Source organism: Myotis nattereri, assembly GCF_964212035.1.
Source record: "Myotis nattereri genome assembly, chromosome: 3".
NCBI classification, from domain to species: Eukaryota; Metazoa; Chordata; class Mammalia; order Chiroptera; family Vespertilionidae; genus Myotis; species Myotis nattereri.
In genome coordinates, this window is record NC_138077.1 from 124,801,651 (window position 1) to 124,816,449 (window position 14,799).

At 43.1% G+C, this 14,799-nt stretch overlaps 1 protein-coding gene across 1 annotated transcript; it reads right to left on the bottom strand.

The window, feature by feature from the left end:
- Nucleotides 1-403: 403 nt before the first annotated feature.
- RPP40 (ribonuclease P/MRP subunit p40) lies at nt 404-12,555 on the bottom strand. Its single transcript, XM_081087378.1, has 8 exons — nt 12,377-12,555; nt 10,105-10,249; nt 5,823-5,891; nt 5,115-5,210; nt 3,919-4,044; nt 1,958-2,156; nt 1,711-1,845; nt 404-616 (listed from the first exon to the last, which is right to left on the bottom strand). Exons 1-8 carry the CDS (start codon nt 12,497-12,499, stop codon nt 418-420), a joined length of 1,092 nt encoding a protein of 363 aa, XP_080943504.1. The 5' UTR covers nt 12,500-12,555; the 3' UTR covers nt 404-417.
- Between the last annotated feature and the right edge of the window lie 2,244 nt (nt 12,556-14,799).

The window sequence follows — 14,799 nt, forward strand, 5'->3', positions numbered from 1 at the left end:
GGATGATGTGAGGACTAAATGAGGTAATGTATGAACAGCCCTTGAAGCAGGGACTGGCTCTGGTATGATATGAGGGTATCTTTTTACTATTGTGTGAAAAAGTTGCAATCATGTATCTGAGTAAGAGCACACATCTTACCCGATGACCCCACAACCCCTGGTCCCTGGCTCCCTCTCCCTTGTAGTTGCTCGTACCCCTGTGCTTATCCTACAGGGAGAAATGAACTGAGCTAATCACTGGATGACTGACCCCCGCTGCAGTCACAGGACGGGCCCCACCCCCAGAGCAGGATGCAAACAGATGCTTATCTAAGGTATGTCATCATCATATATGCTCGAGTGAGCACACAGACATTTTACCACTAAGAAATCTGAAAAAAATAAACATAGACAAACATGATTATAAATTTTGTATTTTCATGGTGGACAGTCATCATTTGCCCCAACAGCCATCTGAAGCCAATAGTCCTGATTATTAAAAATCACAAAGTTGTATAAATGTTCTCCTCCTTTTTGAAAACCATGTTCATTTTCTCTCCATGAAACAGGGCTGTCTGCAAAGCCTTGAACCGACAACGTAACCCACGGAGCTAACTTGGGTTCGTCAAAGTAGCGACTGAAAAAGAAAGATTAATTCTTAACAAACAGGAAGAATTAGGAATGTTCACTTTTTTTTTCTTATTCAGAGTAAGTGATACTTCTGATGTTCCAATGAAGCTTAGACCTTAATTTTTATTTATAAAAATCAGGAAATGAAAATTAAATTCTTGATGCTATATTGTCAATTCAATAAAGGTTAACCAATATACAATGCACAAAACAAACTTCAGCTTTTCCTACCTCCATTGTGGAAGATCATGTAAGATTCAAAGGACAAAAAACCCCCAAAGTGAATAAGAATAGTTTCTCTCCGTATAATAGTGCTGCTTTCAGTCTCTGTTACCTGAAATCCTGCAAAATAATTTATTGGATTCTAAAACTGAAGCCTTCCTATTGAAGAAAATCTAAGTACTAAACTAACACATGTGAAAAAGAATGCTGGGTTTAAAAAGGAAAACCATCAAGACTTCAACCTTAGACATTTTCAAAGTGAAGACTGACACATTATGCTTACTTTGTAGACTTTTCAATATGGGGGCTGAGTTTCCTGACATTAGATACAATGTAGCACTTATTTACATACCTCCCAAAATGAAAAAACTACTACTACTTAATACAGTCCTTGGCATATTAATGATGCCCAGTGATTCATACGATGTTAGGGCTGGAACTGATCTTAGATAGGATTTGGATTCAGAGATAGTTAACTCCTTTTTTGTACTCCCTTTAAAAATTAGACATTTTGCAGAACTCCATTATTTAAAACAGATTATGTCTTTCATAGGGTATTGGTATTTTCTTAATGACATTATAACTTCAACAAAGTGATCCAGGGCAGCAGAACTAGAAAAATGAGCAGTTTGTCTTCAAGAAGTACCCTGAAGCTCTGTTATTTGTCTTTCCATACGGACAAGTATGTGGCAACAGAATTTCCCATCACCAAGGATAATTACGTCATTTAAGATGATAACGTTGCTGCACTGTGAGCCCAAACAAGGAAAAAAAGGGAAATGTGTATGGCAGGACGATGAAATCTGGAACAGTAGCACTGCTCCTAAAATGTCACGTTGGCACAGACAAACCAGATGAAAAAAGCAAAAAGTTTCATACCACAGCTGTTCCAACAGGAGACATATCTTCTCTGGAAGTATGAAACCGGTGATTGTACACAAACAAGCTTTGGCCACCACTGTGCTTGGCTGAGGACAGCAATAGGTTGATATGAAATTATTAGACTCATTATTTCTGTCACAAAAAAGAAAAAAAACACATTTATGTCCACCATATGTTCACTTTCAGAATATTAAGACCCTGTTGAAGCCAGAGCCCTTAGAGGCGCAGGAGCGCTCTTACGCACAGTTTGGCATTACTGAACACGGCGCCCAGCCAATCGAGGAGCTCGCCAGGGCTGCAGGCTGCCCCTGGCTTTCCCCGGAGCTCGCTGCTCTGCAGCACCGGGCATTGCAGCTCTGTCATTGTGCTCAATGCGACTTTTGGCTGATGCTCCTGAATTCCGTAACTGGAGAAGTATGACATCATCGCTGAGTCTCCCACACCTTAAAACAAACCATATAAGGCCTTTTGAATATTGTAAACAGGTCCCATGAAACCCTCAAACTACTCCTCCCATAGGAGAGTTACCGGAAGCAGGTAGGTTTAAGTAAAATGGAAGGAAGTTGTGCAATGCTTTATTCAAATTAAAATAATTTAAGTTGCTTTCAGCTGCATGTGTCCAAGTTCTATAAACATTCATCTTCTTTCACACTTTTCCAAGAAAAACATATACTTTCAGATTCAACCCATACTAGTTTCATCATTTTCTGTAGTAAGAAAATTTCAACTTAAATAAGACCCAAAGCATAACTTTTGTACAAATAAAATTAATGAATTCTACAGAAAAAGAAACATATTTGCACATACTCTATAAAAGAAAGAGGAACTGAATGATGGTGGAAACACATTCAAGGTTGTCTCTGAACCCAGTAATCCAGTGTATCTTCAAGGATTTTCCAATATCCTTGGAAGAAAAAATGGTGCCCCCCTCTGGAGCAAATGGCAGGCTTGTTTGCTGTTCAGTCTAATGAAAATATTATCTCCTTCCCTCCTTCCAGGGCAAAGGTCAGCAGGCTTACTGCCCAGTAGAAAAGATTTGAGTTCGTTAGATAAGCTCCAGTCTCCCTTCCTGCAACATGTATGGCCAGCACCACCAGGACCCCTGTGTATCTCCCTGGAGGATCTGGAGTTCGGTGGACGGTGCAAGTGCTGATACTCTGAGCACTGATGTTGCTGTGAGTCATTCAGTCATTTGTCTCTGACCCATGTCTCCTGCCAGCATCTATGAGACTGTGCAGGCTAACTTCGTAGCTTATAAGTAGGATAAAGTCGCAGATAGTTCCTGACAATCCCTTAAAATAATTGTGAATCTTAGGACCCAGAGCCATGCAGAACCCAATGCATAGATGGTCCTCAATGAAGACTCGTGTGACTAAAATGTCAGTCCATCTCTCTGCCCTCTTGTATCTCTACCATGAGGAGGAGGAGGAGCACTAAAGTATTACAGACCCAGGACTCATGCAAGACAAACACCCAGCAGCCAGACACTTCCCACAAGGGGCAGAGAGACGGACATATTTCCAAAAGGGACCTATGTGCTTTCCTATTTTCCAGAAGAGAGCTCTACACCATCGGAATTGTGATGCTCTGAGTCATTATATTCATGGGATGTGCCAAAAAATACACTTCTAAAAGGAGGAAGGCACAGCAATTGTAAGTAGACTAACATTTTGGTGACCATCAAATTTTGAATTAAATTTATTGTTCTAATCAATTAAAAACTGCAACAAATTTAATCCAACCTCTAATGGCATGCCTGACTATTACTGTGCAATGTGAAGGGGAAGTTTGTGTATATAACTATAGTGGTATTAGTTTAAAACATAACATCTAAAACATTAAGCTGTTCGAGATAAGCTGGAGAAAGGAGAGAAACAGGTAAAGGTAAGCTGCTCAGCTTTCACTCTCAAGATCTCTGGGTCTAAAAATAAAAACCAACAAACAAATAAAAATACATAAAACAAACAGATCTCTGGGTCTACATATAAGCAAGGAGATGGAGGCAGCTGGCTCCACACATAGATTATCCCGAACTACAGTTTCTGTGGATGTGAGAGGGGCCAAGGCAGCTTCCTTAATAATGTTCACACATACGTGTACATAATATCCCTGACCACAGTGATGAATCACCATTCTTCATCACTCCCCTTTAATTACAATTAGATTTCAAAATCACTGTATTATTTCACAGTTGATTCTTCATACCTGTATGATGCCAAGCCAATAGAAAATCAAATTTCAGTGGCTTCTTTTCTTTGAAGGACCAAGATATTCTTTCATACTTCTTAGAATCCAGCTTAAAGGATAAGTCCATCAAATCAATGGAAATAACTTAAAAAATGGAAACAGAAATAAGTATTTCATTCATATGTAAATAGCTTACACTGTGGAAAAAGTATTGTATTAAAAATCCAGAGTTTTAGGAAACTATATGGGTAATAAAAATTATGTTCTTCTTGCCCTCTCTTTGTTTTGTCAAATCAAAATTCTGCCTTTAATGGTCATTTCTAGCATTAAGAGATAATAACAGATTTTTAAAAATGTTTTTATTGATTTCAGAGAGAGGAAAGGAGAGGGAGAGAATCATTGATTGGCTGCCTCCTGCACATCCCCAACTGGGGATCAAGCCCACAACGGGAGCATGTGCCCTGACCAGGAGGCAAACTGTGACACTCAACCACTGAGCCAAACAGCTGCGCAACAGATGTTTTTAATTCATACTTTTCCTAGGTCAAAGCCAAGGGCAGAGTCAACTCTAACCTACCTGTGGATGTGGCAACTTTTGCTACTGAGGCTCAAGCTGGACACTGCCAGTGGAATGACAACTCTTAACTCATAAGTACATTTCTACCAGTAACCACAGACTTGGGCAAATCAAAGGAAATTCTTTTTTTGTACTTTTGAAATGTTTTTGTTGATTTTAGAGAGAGAGGAAGAGGGCAAGAAGGAAACATTGATGAATGAGAGAATCACTGACCAGCTGCCTCTTAGATGCCCCATTTGAACCCTGGGCATGTGCCCCGACTGGGAATTGAACCAGTGACCTCAACCAACTGAGCCACATGGGCTAGGGCTCAAAGGAAGTTCTTCATTAAGAACAATTTGTAGACTCTTACCTTGAGTTTATTATTTTAAATTTTTGAGCCAAAACGTAAATACTTAAAGGACCATTCTAATTCTATCATCTTTATAAGATGCAGCCTACAGCTGAAGAGAAGTAGCATTATCTTATCCTCCCTGTGGTCCAACTGAGAGCCTTTTGAGTCAGAAGCTTTAAAGACAAGAAAAACCCATACTTTTTCTGAACAAAGAGAATAGAGGTGATTCAAGCATTTAAATTTAAATTGCCACGAAAAGATTACTACCTTGCTAGAAACTGATGGAGCAAGCATAATACTTACTAAATTTCATTATTTTTCTACCAGAATAACGAGATGGACGACCTTGAAGTCCAGTTTCTTCATAAGTGTCTTTATCCAGTGATAAAATTAATTTCCCTATAAATCAAATAATTCCCATAAAAGTGATGTCAAAACATGACTTATGACTAAAAGAAAGCAAGGTAGTATCAGAGTGATAAATTGCATACAAGAATTTTATTTATAATACAAGGATATTATTTATACATACAGACATCTTATTTATAATACAAGGATACTGTTTAAATGTTACATATACAAGGATATTATTTATAATAGTGAAACTAGAAATTTATCTAAATTTCTACTAAAGAAAGAATGAACAAGTCATTGTATACCTCTTTTTTGGAATACCTTCGAGACATTAAAAATAGTGCGTTAGAACTATATGCACTGGTATGGAAAGATGTCTATGATATAGAGCTTGGGAAAAAGGCAAACTGAGAGATAAAATACTATAATGTAATTTATGTTAAAAAGAAGCACCTTTATGTGTGTTTATAAATTCATAGGAAATGTCTAGAAGAATGAATACAACCTGTTAACAACAGTTCCTTCTAAGGAGGGGAGTGAGTTTGGAAGAAGGGGGATGAAACGGTGACTTTCACTTTCTGTACATCAGGATGATTTGACTTTTTTTACAGTTTGCATTTCCTTTTTAATTAACAAAGAAAAGATGAGTGTTGTTACCATTTGGCAGCAGGGCAACAGTATTATCTTCATCAATATTTGTATTGTATGATAGTGCATAGCATGAACCTGTAAGAGAAAGCCCAGAGGAGAAATTTAGAAAAAAAAATCACAGCTGCAAAAAGTTAGCGGATTTTTATATGATAATAAATCTTTGAAATTACTGCTCCAGCTCACGCAATACACCTAAAACCTGCCAGCGCTGACCTGGGGGACATGAAAGGCCAAGCACAGTTAGTTTTTGTTTTGTTTTGTTTTTTATTGCTTAAAGTATTACAAAGGGTATTACATATGCCTCCTTTTTTCCCCCGCCCTTGACAATCCCCTGGCCTCCCCTATCCCCCAGTGTCTTATGTCCATTGGTTATGCTTATATGCATGCATACAAGTCCTTCAGTTGATCTCTTACCCCTCCCCTTCTGCCCCCCTACCTTCCCGGCCTTCCCGCTGCAGTTTGACAGTCTGTTTGAGGCAGCTCTGCCTCTGTATCTATTTTTGTTCATAAGTTTATAATGGTCTTTATTATCCATGAATGAGTGAGATCATGTGGTATTTTTCCTTCATTGACTGGTTTATTTCACTTAGCATAATGCTCTCCAGTTCCATCCATGCCGTTGCAAATGGTAAGAGTTCCTTCTTTTTTACAGCAGCATAGTATTCCATCGTGTAGATGTACCACAGTTTTCTAATCCATTCATCTACTGATGGGCACTTAGGCTGTTTCCAGATCTTAGCTATGGTTGAATTGTGCTGCTATGAACATATGGGTGCATACATCCTTTCTGATTTCTTGGGATATATTCCTAGAAGTAGGATCACAGGGTCAAATGGGAGTTCCATTTTTAGTTTTTTGAGGAAACTCCATACTGTCTTCCATAGTAGCTGCACCAGCCTGTATTCCCACCAGCAACAAGCACAGTTAGTTTAAACCCCTGCCCAAGACCTGATTGTGCAAGCTGACTGCTATCGAGCAGAAGATGGACTAAGCGTGGGGCGTGAGTTTTTGGGGATGCTGGCAGAGAGGCACAAAGTGGACTATTAGGTAAGTGTACACACACGTGACGCAGGGTTCCAGGCTGAGATTCAAATGTGCCAGGAACTTAAATGAAGTTAAGAAAGCAACTCAATCTCTCCCAGTTCAATTTCCTCACCTGTAAAATGGGAATCATAGGCCTATTTCATAGAGTTGTTGCAAGGATTTAAATTGGATAAGATGTGTAACAGTGGGAGAGAAACTAAGATGGCGACATAGATAAACACCGGGAAATTGTCGCCTCCCACAACAATTGAAAAATACCGCAAAGGACAGAGCAAACATCATCCAGAACAACAGGAAGGCTGGCTGAGTGTAAATTCTACAACTAGAAGAAAAGAAAAGCACGCTGAGAGCCAGAGGAGCTGCGGAGGTGAAGTGCAGAGGTACGGTGGCGGCTCGCGCGCGCGCGGAAATGGGGTGGCACCTGAGGACGCGGCTGTCTTTTTGAATCACAAGCTCCCGACTGTGCTGAACTCTGGTTCCAGCAAGTCTCTGGGGACCCAGGACTCATATGGGGAGAAGCTGGTCTGTCGGGCAGCGGGCGAACTTGAGGGCGGCTTTCCCTCAGAGGTGCTTGCAGCCGTTACCGGGACACTGAGACTCGCGACTCCAGGCGGAGAATCAGCCATAGCTGCTTTCTCCGCCCTTTGACTCCCTGAGACCCCGCCCCACCCAGGTTGCGGCAGAGGCTTTTGCATGTGAATGTACCTAACTGCAGCCGAGCCAGGCAGACCCGGAACTTCCAAGAGAAGGCCCAAGGCCCCGCAGCGGCTTGCATTGCTTCACAGCTGAGCCTCTTCGTGGCTCCTGCTGTGTGGCCTCAGGCAGAGGCTGAATTAGCACCTCCTTAGATCCAGGAGCCACTGTACCCAGTGGTCAGAGGGGGACCATACAGATTGCAACTCCTCAGATCCATAAGGGACACACTCAGGGAGCAGACTCAGTGAGCACCAAAGCCCCACTGAAGCAAGTCTTGCCCCAGAAGGGTGTCTTCAGCACAGAAGTTCTCCCACTTCAGACACAGCTGATTCTCACAGCCAATTGGCCTGGAGGTCAATTCCTCCCAGTGATCCTACAACAACCAAGGCACCAAGAGTGCACCAAGAGTGTCCACCCCAGGTAACTGGGGAGGCTGAGCCACTGGGCCCTACAGGACACCTTGCGCGCAGGGCCACTCTATCAACACAGGGAAGCAGCCAAAATGCGGAGACAAAGAAACAGGTCACAAATGGCAGAAATGGAGGAAAGCAAACGACTGGATATAGAGTTCAAGGCCACGTTTATAAGGTTTTTCAAGAATTTTATGGAAACCGCCGATAAATTTAATGAATCCCTCAATGAGTATAGTGAGACCATGGAGGACATGAAAAAGGACCAACTAGAAATTAAGCATACACTGACTGAAATAAAGAATAATTTACAGAGATCCAACAGCAGACAAGAGGATCCCAAGAATCAAGTCAAAGATTTGAAATACAAAGAAACAAAAAATACCCAACCGAAAAAGAAAAAAGAAAAGAGATTCCAAAAATATGAAGATAGTATAAGGAACCTCTGGGACAACTTCAAGTGTACCAACATCAGAATTATAGGGGTACCAGAAGGAGAGAGAGGGCAAGATATTGAAAACCTTTTTGAAGAAATAATGACAGAAAACTTCCCCTACCTGGTGAAAGAAATGGACTTACAAGTCCAGGAAGCACAGAGAACCCCAAACAAAAGGAATCCAAAGAGGACCACACCAAGACACATCAGAATTAAAATGCCAAGAGCAAAAGATAAAGAGAGAATCTTAAAAGCAGCAAGAGAAAGAAAGTCAGTTACCTACAAGGGAGTACCCATTTGACTGTCAGCTGATTTCTCAACAGAAACCATGCAGGCCAGAAGAGAGTGGCAAGAAATATTCAAAGAGATGAATAGCAAGAACCTGCAACCAAGATTACTTTATCCAGTAAAGCTATCATTCAGAATGGAAGGTCAGATAAAGAGCTTCACAGATAAGAAAAAGCTAAAGGAGTTCATCACCACCAAACCAGCATTATATGAAATGCTGAAAGGTATTCTTTAAGAAGAGGAAGAAGAAAAAGGAACTCTTACCATTTGCCACAGCATGGATGGAACTGGAGAGCGGTTAAATACCACAGGATCTCACTCATTTGTGGAATATAATGAACAACATAAACTGATGAACAAGGACTGATCCAGAGACGGAGAGGCATTGATTGGAATGTCGGGCCTTGGAGGGAAGGTAGGGGAGGGTGGGGGCAAGGGGGAAAGATCAACCAAAGGACTTATATGCAAGCATATATGCCTAACCAATGGACTCGGACAACGGGGGGGTGAGGGCATGAGCGGGGGGGGGGGTACACATATGTAATATCTTAATCAATAAAAAATATATTAAAAAAAAAAAGATGTGTAACAGTGCCTACTATTGCTATGTCCACACTATTAACAAAGTAGTATTAAGATTCAAAACAGAATAAAGGAATAATGTCGATGAAACCAAAGACAAGTCGTCCAGCTTCATAAGCAGACCCAGCAACATCAGAATGAGCGGAGTTCCAGGTAACTAAGATCCTTCACAGCTCCACTGAGAGGACACACAAGAGTCCTACAACAAGATAAGTAAGTGGCTTACTTCTAAGTGTAGTAACTTCTGGAGCGAGGGTGGGATCCCTAAACACTTTCTGAAATACAATTTCCAACAAGTGGATCCTAGAAAAGAACAGGAATAAACCAATCAACCCAGCAGATATGAATGGGAATGAGGTGAGCAGAGGAGGGTGAGAGTCATAAAATCTAAACAGAAGACATCAAACCACAACAAGTGCCCGGCTCTGAGAACAGCTGCTGTGGTTGCCTCAGGAAGCCACCCTGTGAGACAGCTGCTGTGGGAACTACTGGGAGCATTGTTCTTTGCAGCCACACACCCAGCAGCACGGTATCTGAAAACAGGGATCAAAAGACTTTCCTCTTCATTAATTCCTGTTTTAAGACGAGGGATATCCTTTTGTTACAACACCCCCATGCAACACTTGTGGACAAGTGTCATCAGAAAGCAGCACCTAACGAAAGCATGAGCGAGAGAAAGTTGAGAGTCCGGGGAGATGGGGAGAATGATGCATGCACTGGATCACAGACCATCTCCATAGGCCGTGCTGAAAACACCCGCCCTTGTACTGTGATATGATCTAACTGTCCTTCCCCGTCTTGCCACGCTCACAGACACTACAGTTTTTCTTACCTTTCTTTACAAAGGTATTGATGAATTCTTGGGTAATTAGTTCATGAAGAGGTAAATTCTTCACAGAGTAATAGGCTCCAGTTTCCATGACCAGGCTTGTCAGTTCTTTTGATAGTATCCCACACTCAGGAATCAGAAATGAAACCTATTGGGAAGTGTAAATATAAACAGGTCTCATTATTCTGTAGATCAACACCCAAGTTTCTACATCATGAAGACTGTTATTTCTACAAAACTTTGAAAAAAATTTTTTTTTATTGATTTCAGAGTGGAAAGGGGAGGTTAGAGAGATAGAAACATCAATGATGAGAGAATCATTGATAGGCTGCCTCCTGCATGCCCCCTACCGGGGATTGAACCCGCAACCCGGGGCATGTGCCCTGACCAGGAATCCAAGTGTGACCTTCTGGTTCATAGGTCAATGCTCAACCACTGAGCCACACTGGCTGGGCCAAAACTCTTATAAATTAACTTGTCAATCTCAGGCGGGAAAAAAATCTGACAATTCAAGTTTTTCATTTCTGTATTCGAAGATACAGTTCTAGAGAAAGAATGAGCAAAAAAACTTGAATGCAGGGGTGGGGAACCTCTGCCCTATAAGGCCCGAGAAATCATTTGTTTTGGCCCTGCCAAGGCATTAAGGGTGAGTTAATTAAATCTTTGACCAAATACAGCAGGCTACTTTTTAGCTGATAATTTTGTATGGCCTGCGAATAATGTTAGAAATAACCAAATGACTCCTGGCAGAAAAAGGTTCCTCACCCTTGCTTTAGTAGCAAGGTCTTGTTAATATTGTATCTTTTATAAATAAGCAATATATTTTGTCCTGTTCCTTTTACTACTCTAACAAAATTTTAGGGAAATATAGGACAACTGAATATCTAGATTTGTTTATCTAGTAGCAGGCTTGAATCAAAGGAACTGTCCCTTAGGGCGTAAGGAATGTGTCCCTTCAGAATCAATGGATTCAGAGGGCACCTGGAAGCAGAAGTGTTCCCGGACCATTCTACTTTAGAGACGAAACATTCTTCAGAGCAGACTGGTGGGTTAGGCGAACACCCCTGACTGCTGGCAGGGGTGAGCTTCCCATCCAAAGCAGAGAGGCTAAACCTAAGGGTGTACATGCTGCCCACGGGCTCCACACCTTGAAAACCGCTCTCCCAGGCCTGACCGCCAGTCTGTTCCCAAGGACCAGGACCGAGGCTTCCGTCGGCGAGACTGGCCCGTCCAGCCTGGGAGAAGACCGGGTCGGTCTCTTACAGTGCAGAAGGCTTAAACCATCATCATAGGCTGATTTTCTGGAGGCCTAGCCCCTTCAATAGGCTGGTAAAAGCGGCCTACTCAAACTTGACCGGGAATTTGGGTTATTCTCCCTACTCAGCAAATCCTGGATAAACCCATGATTAACCTCATCGAGGACTCAACTTCCCACATCTGTGAAGAACGCACTCCATGAAGATGACATTCTTTTATTTTTTATTTTTGGTTAATACTCACTCGAGGATATTTTTTCCATTGATTTTTAGAGCGAATTGAAGGGAGAGAGGGAGAGGGGGAGGGGGAGGGAGAGAAAGAGGGAGAGGGAGAGAAGCAACAATGTGAGAGACACTTCGATTGGTTGCCAGGACGGGATCGTGCCCTTGAGCAGGGATCTAAACACTTAGCACAGCGGCCAGGGTGGGGGTGACATTCAAGAAACAGCAGCCAGTGTTACCAGCCCCACACGACCCGTAAGGGCGCTTGCTAGCAGGGCCACCACAGAAATGTGTCTCCAAAGCGGCAGAAATAGCACAGTTTGCCTGCAGGACACAGAGGGCAGCAGGCAGGCAAAGCAAAAAGTTGCCATGCGCAGGATAGAAAAGCAAGTGATTTCCTGGGGCTGGACTCCGCACGATGCTCTGTGGGGAAGGAATTAGGTGATGGGGAGGCGAGAGTCTGGCTTCCTTTGGGGGCAAAAGTAAGTTCCCTGCGGCTGCGCTTCACAGCTGTCACGCCCTCCTATCTCCCTAGCCGCGGGCTGGGAGTCCCTCTCCGGAATGCAAGGCACCTGGGCCGCGGAAGGGACCAGCCAGTGGCGTTTGGATCAGGCCAAGAGCACATTGCCTCACGCCCGGTGCATCCTGGGAATTGTAGTCCTACAGCTCCGCAAACCACTGGCTCAAAGCGGTTAAGAGACTACACTTCCCAGAGCACCTCGCGAGCGGACCCACCACACCAGAGCGCGGGATCTCCCAAGCCTCCCCGGCTCCCTGGCCCAGGCGGTCGGACTCACCCTGTAATTGTGATAGTGCGTCTCCACAAGATGCCTGTGGCGCGACTTGTCGTCACCGAAGTTGGATTTCTCGCAGACCAGCAAGTGCCGGGGTACCTGTCGCAGCCTGCGCAGGGTAGCCATGCTCTCCCTTACGCACGCCTTCCAGAAGTTGGTGTGCCCGCCCCTCCTCCTCGCCCCGCCCCTCCTCGTCGTCCCGCCCCATCTCCTCGCCCCGCCCATTCTCCTCGCCCCGCCCCCTCCTCCTCGTCCGCCTGCTAGTGGAGTCAGGCTCCCAGGTAGGGTTGGGGCTAGCGGTGCGGACCAATCTAGGCTTCTTTGGAACTCAGGCAGAAGCTTAATAACGGATACCGGACACTGCAAATCCGCTGCCTAAAATGGAAATTTCTGGTACCTGGGAACCTAGAACTTGCCTTTTCAAAGCCACCTTTCTTCCTGTGCCCTCCATTTCTCCCAACTGCTGTCTCTTACCATAAATCCTCCTTCTGAGCGCAACCCTTCCCCCTTGGTTCTTCCCAAAATATTAAGGAAGTTTCTTTAGGAAGGAAATACACAACTTCTATTTTCAGCCCTACAATAAGAGGCCTTTGGGACCACTTTTAAGATCCCTTTAAAATATCCTTCGGAACCTCCTGATAATTTGTTGCTGTTGGAAGTTACAGTAATAATTCATTTTTCTTTTTAACTTTCCTGATCAACTCCAATTATTACATAGCTACATGCTTCTTAGATTGCATTATGCACAGCCCCAATTCTGTGCAGAGAGAATGCAAAACAGCAGAATACCCGTGGTACAATTTCCTGGAACATTAATTTTACTATAAAACTTGGAAGAACCAAAGTTAAGTAATTTACAAGGTTAGTATTGTCAACGTAAGAAACATTCAAACCTGTGAAGAATTTCTGTGAGTTTATTTGATTCAAACTGTTGACAATTGTCGGGAAGCAAACACTCAATGAGTTGAGATAATGTTCCAGAGAATGGCAGTTTTGTATCTTCTTTTATACATTACAATCAAAAGAGGAGGCATGTATGGGTTACATGAAATCCATTGGTGATAGCTTAGGGAGGCAGCAGAAAGTTAAGCAGGGAACCTCTGGGACTGGATAAAAAATAAAATGATAATGCACACTTTTTTACATAGGTGAGTGCAGGAGACTTAACAGTCAACAATCTTCTATACTAATAAAAGGGTAATATGCTAATTAGACCGGGTAGACCAGATGTCTTTCGGATGTCATTCTGGACATCCTTCCAGACAAAGCCAGGGCGTGGCTGGCCTGCAAACTGCCCACAGCCCCTCGCCCAGGCTAGCCCCGCCCCCCAATAACCATGAGGGGATTTCTGGTCTCCACAGACCAATGCCTGTGCTTTGAGGGCTCTGGAAAAAGGAAAACTACTTTCACATTGTAAAGATATATTCTTATAGATTCAAAAAGACAATAGACAGGCTCAGCTTTATTAAAGAGTGGCCTTTGTCAGGGAAGATGCCGACCTAGGACATGACTATCCACCATAAATTGCTTTAGTTAAAAGGTTTTAATTTCAGACCATCCTTTGTGGTTCGCTTTAGGTCTCTGAGTTTGCAAGGATGCCATGCAGACCCTCCCTGAGCTAGTCAGGTTAGCATGTGGCCCCTTTTCATCCACAGTATAAAAAATTTAAAACCAAGACAAAGCTAGAAAGTCACCTGGGGGTTAATGTCACAAACCTGTGCCCAAACCTGACTCTGAGAAAACGCTAAGGAAAACCTATTTCTCATTATTGTAAATGGGAAAAATTATAAGACATAGGGAGTCAATGAAAAACTCTAGGCAGTCTCCCCCTGGAGCACCCCATGCCTTCTCCCCCCTCTCTCGGGGATGCTTTTGCTCCCTGCGTTCTAAGGGTCCACACGAGACTTGCAACCAATGGAGCAATGGGCAGCAGCAACTCATCCTGGGCTAATCCCTGAACCTATCCCCAAGGCCCGCTTTGGAGGCAGCAGCAGCCCCACCTTGGCTCACTCCTTTCTTATAACGTCTCCAGAGAGCCGAAGCAGCCCTACCAAGCTCTCCCCTGTTGCTTCTTCTATTTTAAGCCCTTCCTTGTCTCACTGTCCCCAGATTTAATAAACATACTCTCAAAATCAAAAAAGAAAAACTCCACTAATTTCCTAAATCACAATAGGGCACCTAGACTCATTTACAAATATTATACTCAGATATACACTGCTTAAAACATTGCTTTTTGGTCACTTCACAGTTAAGCAGTGGTGGCCTTCCTAAAGGCAGCAATATCATATCTGTTCATCTCCTTTTGAAACTGGACAGCTAATGGATCTGGGCTGCCTGTCACTGCTTGAGCCAATTAAGCAGAGACAGGGTTGAATGGTACATGAGTGTTTTTATTTTCCAATATTGCCGACAGCATGGGAGAGCAG